We start from the raw sequence: 10,154 nt of genomic DNA, 5'->3' as shown, positions 1-10,154 counted from the left end.
AAAATACCCAATCCCAGTTCTTTACACAGACAGAAATATTTATTCAGCATATATGGATTTTTTTGCCTCCTTGTTAACCATTTTAATATCCCTTTTATTTCATCCATATGATTTCTAGGATATCTTATGTTCTTAATATATTGAAAATATTCTTTTTGTCCTTAGACTATCAGCCATGAATTTAGCCTGTATTCAGCTTTTTTTAATTAATTTTCTGCACTTTGTTTCTGCACTTCTAGTTTATACAACAACAGCATTCGCTTTGCCACTAAATGAGAACAGGCCTTTAACCAAGTTTGTCAGTCATGTACTATCACTGTATATTACCACTTTACAAAAATAGTAACACTATGGATATTTTTGGAATTTTGAAAAATTGCAAGGTAAAGCACGTCTTACTCACGCCTGCAATCCTGCCTGTTCTTTTTCCAGAGGTTGAATTCGTTCCAAGACATAAGAATACTGCACATTGGCCTTAACCCAGGCTGCTAATGGAGCAGCTGCAGCACTGGCTCGTTTAGCATTCTGAAAATGTAACAGACAGTATTTTTAAAAGGTCCTTATTAAATGTCACACACAAACACAGGTACGCTATACTATATTGGAGACTACCAATATTGGCCATCTGACTCAGAAACTTGTCTTTCAAATAAAAGGTCTAAAATTGTTATAAGAAGAGATTATATCTTAGGCCCTTATTCTGCGCTAAGAACAGAGTGGGTGTGGAGCCCCACTGAAGTCAAGGAGTTCTATGTGAGTGCAGAGTAGACAGCACTACACTTCTTTTCTTTACAAAAGCAGGGACTTCTTCCTTTTAGAAAAGAAGGAACTAGGGTTACAGAATTCCTTTATAAAATTACTGCTGGCTTGATCATTGTTCAATGATTTAACATTAGTCCCTTTTGTTAATGAAAACTAGAGGGAAGAGTTTGACTTCAGGGGGACCAGCAGAAGCAGTTTGTTATAGTTCCATAGGCCAGAGGTGTGCGGCTCTGCAACCTTGAGACTGCCCTAACATAAGGTCTCTGAGGTCTTCACTACCCCATAACATCATTTCTCCCCCATCCCTGCCCCACTTTGAAACAAAATCCCTTATACTAATGACCCGAGGAAAAAAAAACAACAAAGCCACCACTGGCAAATTTTCTCTCTCTTTCTGCTGGCAAAGAGTTCCCCTGTAAAAGGAAAATCTTCTACTGTTTCCCATCACCAATACAACAACTTGGAGCTATTTATAAAGCACAAAGTATGCTACTTACAAAGCTGGTACACTGAAGAATCTAATCATTTTTTTTTAATGTAATACAATAAGCGTGTTACCTTTGGATCAAAAGATGGCTTGTTTTTGGACAGGAGCTCTTCTACACTCTCTCTTATTTCCTTTGGAATGTAACGGGCATCAAAGGTTGCAATATCTTCTCTCACTCCTCTTTTGGCAAGGAAACTATAAATAGTAATAGTATTAAACTGAATTAAGAAGCATTGATAACAAAGTTAAAATACCCTCTATGAAACTAGGATCATTTAGAGAGTACTTTGCTGGAAACTTATCAGTTCTATCCATAACTAGAAATATCTTACTTTTTTTTTTTTTTTATTAAGAATGGAACTGTTTTTATTAAACAGCATTAGAAATTGTGGAAATGGACAGAAGATGCATGTACACTAGTGTTATAGTATTACACCAATGTAAAACGTAGCAAATAGATGACAAGCTTCTAAACTAAAGTAGCTTTGCCCAATCTGGCTTAACTCAATCTGCTATAGAATTATTCCATAAAGTATCAGAGGTAAAACTCCACCAGTGTAAGTTGTATCAGTGTAGGAGTAAAGTATTTGCATTTATCCCAGAGTAGTCATTTGCTAAAGGCAAATGGCTACCTCTGGATAATGACACACTTGTCCTTTCTTGAGCAGTGCGTAATTCTCATTGGTTTACAAAACTGATGCAAGTTACACGAGGGTCTGTTCTGGTTTGCCCATTCCCATGATGTGAACCTTTTGCAAAAATGCAACAGGAAATATCTGTCATTATAAATTACTGCATTAACATACTAAATAAAAATTTTAACTTACCTCTTCATGCTTACCCATGATGTATCAAAAATCCCCATTAGTCGTAAAACACCCTCTAGTATGTCTCTGATTATATCTGGGGGTACTCGTAGTGACCGGATTTCTGACAAAGACTCAGGCTTTATATTTCCAACTGCTAATTTAGCTTCATTTACCAGTGGCTATCAAAAAAAAACCCACCCAAAAACATAATTGTTATATCCACTGCAGAAAATGGAACATTTTTGTTCTCTGTTTTTAAAGAACTTTCCCTTGTGTTTTGCCTTTTTATTTACTTCATTATAGCTAATGATCTTTGACTTGTATTCACTTGTGCAAAAGTAATTTTATAAAAGCTAACCAGAAAGCATTTACTAACCAAAAGAATTGATATGGATGTTATACAACATGTATAATGACCTGGAAGATGGGATGGAGTACACAATCAGCAAGCTGGGGGGAATAGTAGATACACTGGAGGATAGGGCTAGAATTCAAAAAGACCTAGACAAATTGAAGGATTAGACCAAAAGAAAACTCACAAAGTTCAAAAAAGACATGTGCAAAGTCCTGCACTTAGGAAAAAACAATCCTATGTCCCAGTACAGGCTGGGGGCTGACTTGTTAAGCAGCAACTCTACAGAAAAGGACCTAGGGATTACAATGGACATATGGAATAAGAGCCAACAGTGTACCCTTGTTGAGAAGGCTAAAGGCATACTGGCCTGCGTTAGTAGGAGGACTGCAAGCAGGTCAAGGGAAGTGATTATTCCCGTCTATTCAGCACTGGTGAGACTATATCTGGAGTACTGCGTTCAGTTTTGGGCCCTCCTCTACAGAAAGGATGTAGACCAGGGGTCAGCAACATTTTTGGGCAGATTTTCAAAAACACCCACAACTTCAACTCGTAAGATATTGGCATGCCGGGGCAGATGGCAGGGGAGCTATAGGGACCCAATCCTTGTTGTGGTAGTACAGCACTGTCCCTTTCCCTAAGGTGAGTCAAGCAAAATGCTTTCATGTGCTGTACTCCGGCATGCATGCCGGGGGTTTCCTACCCCTGCTGTAGACAAATTGGAGAGATCAGCTGAGCACAACAAAAATAGTTGTGGGGACTGGGGCACATGATTTTTGAGGAGAGGCTGAGGAAACTGGGCTCATTTAGCCTGGAGAAAAGAAGACAGAGGGGGGATTTAATAGCAGCCTTCAACTACCTGAAGCAGGGTTCCAAAGAGGATGGAGCTAAACTTTTCTCAGTGGTGGCACAAAACAGAACAAGGAGCACTGGGCTCAAGTTGCAGTAAGGGAAGTTTAGGTTAGATATTAGGAAAAACTCTCTCACTAGAAGGGTAGATAAGCACTGGAACAGCTTACCCAGAGAAGTTGTGGAATCTCCATCCTTGGAGGTTTTTAAGACCTGGCTAGACAAAGCCTTGGGTGGGATGATCTAGTTAGGGATGGTCCTGATTTGAGCAGGGGGTTGGACTAGAGAGTGAAGTCACTTCCAGCCCTAATTTTCTATGATTCAATGATTCTATGTTATAATCTTGCTGTTCTTTTCTTTTTATGCTCCTCAGTTTTATAAATAATATATATCATTAGATAAAGAATGCGTAACAAATAAGTGCCATATTTACTCATACATCATGTCCCCCTGGATAAAACATAGGTCCTATTTTCAGAAGGCAAAGTAAAGAAAGCAATGTTTTTCCTGCCAGCAAAATAAACACAGGCAGCTACAGTAGGAGGCAAATGCTTGTGGCTACTCCATTAACCCCTCAGTTGCTAGCTAGCTTTGGACAATTTTCCATAAGCAGCAATGTTTTCAGCAGCAGAGTCTGGCCCAGCAGCAACTTGAGAGTATGCATTTAATAAAGTGAAATGTGGGAACAGGGGAGGAAAGGGACATGCTGAAGGGACCCCCTCAAGCTTCTGGTAGAATAGACCCTTCTTTGCATAGAAGCTTCTGCTGAAGAAGCTGCCATTACCATATGTCCTTGCTTAACACGTGCATCCCAATTATCAGCAGCTAATAGTTGGAAAAGTTGTGTATGGTATACAGAAAATTATGTTACTATATAAATTTATACACCATGTAAACCACAAATGGTACAGGCAGCTGTGTGACATGTGAGACCTGGGAGCTCAGTAAAGAGAGGCACTGGAATAGAACCCAAGGGGCTTGAGCCTACAACCCAGTGCAGTAAAGCAGAGGCAGGAAGCTGCTGCAAGAGGAAGTGGTAGGTGTCACTGCCAAGAGTCAGGTTAACCCTTCTCTGGCCTTGCAGCTGCTGCCAAATTAAGGGCTTTGGATCTTCATTCACCATATAAAACTGTAGCACTTGTGGGACCTGGAAAAGTTTACCTGGCTCTTGGCAGTGACACCTCCTCTCACACCAGTGTCTTGCCCCTACTAGGCTCCACACAAGCAGCAGCTCATGGTTCCCTACCTCCATTCTAAAGCCTCAGGGTGCAAACTCCATAAGGTACACCTCTGGGGGTGGAGGTGGGAGATGCATTGAATGCAGGGCTTAAGTTGTGGCAAAATGGTGGCCACCACTACAGAAAGGCACCACTGCTTCAGGCTCATGTGCCACAAAAAGGCATCTCTTCATGTCTAAGTGAGCCAGATGATAAATGCTAGCCAAAACTGTAGCCCCACAAATGGAGTGAGGATGCAGAAGTAAATTATTGTATCAAAGGATTATAAAGCTTGCAAATCCTTCCTATGAAGCAGGTGCATGGAAAGGGACTGAACCTGCAGTTCTGTTCCACAGCTAATGCAGGGTTGTACTTTACCAGCACAATTAAATCTCAGATATTATTTCATATAATAAAATAATTAAATTCTTAGAATTTTACTCCTAGAAATATTCTCCTTTGTATTAGTTCTAAAATGGCTGCATAACAGTGTTGATTCAAACTGAAGAGATTTACCCAAAGAAAATATCTCCCAATTACTTCCCAAACACATCCATGATTCAGGATATGAAGCTTCTCTATTGCTTTGATGACTGCACTGCCCCTCAGACATCTAACTGTAAACTGTTTTTTTATACAATACAACTTCACCCTAAAATAGCAAAATGGTTTATTTCATAATTAAGTACTAATTGCAAAATAAACCTTCATTCAAATATCTCTGTATTTTAAGCTAATTGTATCAAACCTATCATATTCTTAGCTCTAAGGAAAGATGATATATTTGGGGGAACAAAAGTAGTTCCTATATATTCAGTACCTGTGTGCATATACAGTAAAAGCCACATTTATCTGCCACCTTAGAAACTGGCATGCTCCATTAAGCGGCACGCCAGTCGACATGGCAAAAGCAAAGCCGGAAGTGCCCACCATGGCACTTCCAGTTCCACCGAGCCCCCATGGCGCGGGGAAAAACAGCCTCTGTGGGGCCCTCCTCCCTGTCCCCTGGCACACTGACACCAGGGAGGGGCGGCAGCTCACCGGATGTGGTGGGAGAGGCAGCGGCCCAAACAGGCAAAGATACCTGTTCAGGCCTCTCATGTAACCGGGCATATTTCATTATCTGGCACCCCCCATTCCCCAGGAGTGCTGGGTAACAGAATTTTTGCTGTATATAGATTGTTACTGTCAGGAGGAGAGGAGGAACAAGGTGGGAAACTATGGGCTCCTATCCACGTGCACAGAGCCTGTTCCAATGTGCTGGAAATCCATCATGTCAAGCACAGAAATTGATGCACTATGGCAGCCTTCCACATTACATGTCTCAGCGACCCTGTGCATCTCCATGCTGATAAAATGGTAGCGAAGAACTTCGAAATAAAACATTTGATGAGCTCTAGTTCAAATCACCCGACCACCATTTTTCAGCACAGGATGCTGATACATATGATGCACAGATGGTTTTAATTAGTGCAGCTTGCTAATTCAAGCACTTGGCACCACATCCTACAACACATGTAAAAATGCCCTACATGTCAAATACATTTGATATGTATTTTGGAGAAAAACAAACATTCTTGCACATCCACAGAATTCTTGTACTAAGCTCCAATTAATAACACCTATTCCAGACCCATTTCAGGGAGTCAGCATGGGGGTAGCAACTGAAAGTGTGGTTTGCCTGAGAAATCATTATTTTATAGAGAGCAAAAAGAAAATGAATCAGCTTGAATCCCAAATTGCAAACTGAGTGGGCAAGGCTGGCCCTTAGAATAACCTGAACACATTTTTGCATATAAATTTGAGAGAAAATAAATATGAAATGCTCTAGTGAGTTTTCTAGAGTCATCTTGCAGAGTAGCATTGCAGTCCAAGTTAAATAAGGCTTATCTCTTTATATTTTTTTATCAGTTCTCACCTGAACCTGTTTTAGTTCATCATCAATTTGTCTTTTCCTTTCTTCAATTTCTGCAGCTTCTTCTGCTATTTTGTGCTTTATTTTTTCCATTTCTGTTTTTTGCTCACTTGCATTCTGTAAGAGGAGAAAGGCAAACTTCATTTTCCAAACTTGATCATATGGTACTATTGTAGTCTGAGTTTTTAACTGTTTTTAAATCTTCCTTATATCTTTGATATACATAGAACTCTGTATAGAGAGACTATATACATAGAGACCTCTCCTGTGGCTGAAGGGCCTGGGTCATGAGCTAGTAACAGAAAAGCTGTCAGTTCAGGTATTACCCAGAGAGGTGGTAGAAGCTCCATCCCTGGAGGTTTCCAAGACCTAGCTAGACAAAGATTTGGCTGGGATGATCTAGTTGGGAATGGGCGTGTGTGGCAGGGCACAGGTTGTGCCTACCACTTTAAGGGCTTGAGCAGGTTGCAGATCACCCTGCAGGTGGGAACAGACCCAGTCAGGAGCGTCACATGGCATGCAGGAGGCTGCCTGACTGGTGTAGGGCCAAGCAGTCAGGGCATAAGACAGTCCCTGAAAGCAGAACCGGGCAGTTGCAACTCAGAAGCTGAAGGGTGAACATCTCCTGGCCAGAGATCTGCTGCTCCCAGAACACCTGGAGGTCAAAAGTAAGAACTATGGGGATAGAAGAGGTTCCTGAGCCTGGATAATGACCTAAAACTACACCCTGCTGGATTTGCATGGTGTGGTGGGGCTGCCTATGGCAGGGCAGTCTCCAGGCATATATATGCCTCCCTAGTGAAAGGCGAGTATGAGGAGCCAGAAAGCCACAGCCCCTGATGTCTTGTGGGTGATCCAGTAGAGGGGCAAAGCTAGGGAAGCACACCCTGACAGAAAAGCACAAGTCCAAAGCTCATGGAGTGGGGCCTGAGGCCCAAGAAGCATAAGCGCAGAAGCCCTAGTGAGGGGGTGTTGTGAGAGCTGGAAGCTGTGAAGAGTAGGGTCCATGGGGAGCCTGAAGGACTGAGCATAGGTTGGCCAGAGTAGAGGCCCAGTAAGAGGTAGAGAGAGAGAGTGAGCCCAGTGAGGGCAGAACAGTGGGCCCAGGAGGCATCCAGAGTAACTATGTGGTCCATGAGCCCAGAAGTTGGACCTATATGAGAGCGAGGACTAGCTGCCAAGAACCTACCCAGGGAACCTCAACTGGCCAATGCAGGGGCCAGGTCCATGAGGGTCGAAGGGCCAGAGCGCTCACTGTGAGGGATGGCCAGAGCCAACCATCTGGAGTCCCAACTGGCCTGAAGCAAGGCCATGGCCTGTGAGGCCACTGCTGAGAGGAAAAGGGGCTTAGTGGGGTTTGCAGCCCCAGACGATGGCAGAGGTTAGGCTGCCTGAGTAGGAGGGATCCAGAGTGGGGTCTGAATGTTAATTTGGAATATAGTGAGGCTCAGTGTGGGGCCGGAGCCATATAGTAATGCCATCTGCAAGCCATGAGACATAGAGTAGGGGCAGGACAGAGCCATGTATTACGCCCTTGGCATCAGGGTATTAAATGAGCAGCCTCCTGCCTAGAAAAAACTACTTCTAAGTTACATCAAAGGCATGGCAGGCGAGTCAGGTGGGCAGACTGCCCTAGATAGGTGAGTAGGCCAATGACTGGACCAGCCTCGAGACAGTCCAAGCCTGTTTTGAGCAGGGGGTTGGACTAGATGACTTCCTGAGGTCACTTCCAACCCTAACTTTCTGTGATTCTAAGTCTTTATTCTAAAGTGTTCGCATGTGTGTGTGTGTGTGTGTGTCCCTTGTCTCTTGCATCAAACATAATTTACCTGTCTTTCACAGTCATTTCTGACCACCTTTTCTATCCTACATCATTCATTATCAAGATAACTCCTCCCTGTTCAACCCTTGATGTCAACATCCATGGTCTGTTTGTTACATTTTCAAATAAGAACCTTCAAGCTTTCACCCACAGCAACACTCATATTTGGAAAGAATTCTACATAAACATCAGGAAAGCTACCTAATAATCCTCTTTTAAAATCCTCCTTAAAATCCACCTTTTGTATTATTCCCACAAAAAATGACAATAGTTATAATGTTTGTGTGCTAAGACCACTGGCTAAAGATAACCAATACCATCTCACTGATTTTTAAATTCCACAACCTGTACATACTCATCTGGTATCTCTGGTCTTATACCTAGACAGTAAGCTTTTGGGGACAGGAACCATCATTTTGTTATCAGTATGTATACTACCTAACACTATGGACTATGAGCTATGAGTAGATCTTCCAGGTAATACAAACAATAAATAATGAAACTGTAGTCTATTTCACAGGTGCTAAGTAAACAACTCCTTTTGAAGTACACTGCACCTTTAATATCAGGCCTAAAATATATATACCCTACAAATGATATAAACAAATATGGTAGCATAACTTAATAAGGATGATAAGTTTTAGGACGGAGAACAAGAATGAAACACCTGTTAAATTACCATGGTTTAATATCTACTAACTTCAGAATAAAATAAACAGCTGAAGAAGTTACAACAAAACAGTTTGAAATGCAGCAAGTATTTTTCAATCAGTATAATCTGTAATTTAATATTTAAATACAAAGAAATACAGGCAAGCTAAAAATGACCAAACACCACAAGTGACAAAATTATTAAAAATTATAAAATGTGTATTCATCTAAAGAAATAACAATCTTACTGACATTTGAGAGAATTTAAAATTGATTCCTCTAAGTCAGGGGCGGGCAATTATTTTGGGCAGAGGGCATCCGGCCCCCAGGCTGCATTTTGCCCACCCCTGCTCTAAGTCCTAAAGCTTCTAACACGTGGCCAGCCTGTTAGGGAAAAGGACTTGCCACTTAACTTTCAAATTAAGGTTTAAAAGAATGCTTATCTTAGCTCATCTTCAAATGAAGTATTCAGAAAGAATTGTGACTCAAGGCTGAAGAGGAAAGATTCTGAAATGAACACAGATTTCTATACTCTATTGCAGGTATGGGCAAAGTCCAGCCCAAAGGCCAGATTGGGCCCATTGCAGACTCCATTTCCCAGCAGCCCCTGCCCGTGTCACTCCAGCCAGTCTCCATAAAGACCCCATGAGAGGTGGAGCTGTGACAGTGCAGGGCTGTGATGGCCCTGTGCTCCCTGGGTTTCCATGGAAACCAGCCCAAGTGTGCAGGCAGGGGCTGCTGGGAAATGGAATCTGACCACTGGCCAGATCCACCATTTTGCCGACCCCCACTCTATTTCTGGCTAAATACCACAAACCTTACTAGATAAGGCCATTTTTTAAAGGTTCCTAATAGGATTTACTCTTATTATGAGCCTCATTTTATCTTCTATTTAAGCTACATTTTGTCTTAAACCAGTTCAAACTGATAAAGGCCCACTAAGGCTAGGGACAGACATTACACAAAACCAGTTTAAGTGATCAGAAATTGATTTAAACCTGTAACAGGACATAAGCTGAGTGCACATAAATCAGTTTCAAAATGACTGAAACTAGTTTAAAATAAATCTGGCTGAATATAGTATCAGACAACTGATTTGGGTCAAACCAGTTGATAGAACTTCTGTCCCAGCCCCCTTCCTGGTTTAAGTTAAATCAGAATCCTCCAACATCCCAGATCCTTTGCAGCCCTGGGCTGGGCTTTCTGCTCCAGAGAGCAGGCCTGGCTCTGCCCCTCTCCTCCATAGCTGCAAGGAGTTGGGAGACTGCAGGCATAACAGCGTCCGCCTAG

At 42.1% G+C, this 10,154-nt stretch overlaps 1 protein-coding gene across 1 annotated transcript in view; it reads right to left on the bottom strand.

The window, feature by feature from the left end:
- Positions 1-10,154, bottom strand: part of DYNC2H1 (dynein cytoplasmic 2 heavy chain 1) — a 601,360-nt gene that overhangs the window by 435,070 nt on the left and 156,136 nt on the right. The window contains exons 56-59 of the mRNA XM_019524237.1: positions 6,395-6,508; positions 2,077-2,237; positions 1,321-1,444; positions 404-525 (exon numbers count right to left, since the gene is read on the bottom strand). Of these exons, the coding sequence (XP_019379782.1) occupies positions 404-525; positions 1,321-1,444; positions 2,077-2,237; positions 6,395-6,508 (521 nt within the window). The remainder of the gene's footprint in view (positions 1-403; positions 526-1,320; positions 1,445-2,076; positions 2,238-6,394; positions 6,509-10,154) is intronic.

Source organism: Gavialis gangeticus, unplaced genomic scaffold (genome assembly GCF_001723915.1).
Source record: "Gavialis gangeticus isolate Ggan-Ray unplaced genomic scaffold, GavGan_comp1, whole genome shotgun sequence".
NCBI lineage: Eukaryota > Metazoa > Chordata > Crocodylia > Gavialidae > Gavialis > Gavialis gangeticus.
This window is presented reverse-complemented; position numbering and strand designations above follow the sequence as displayed.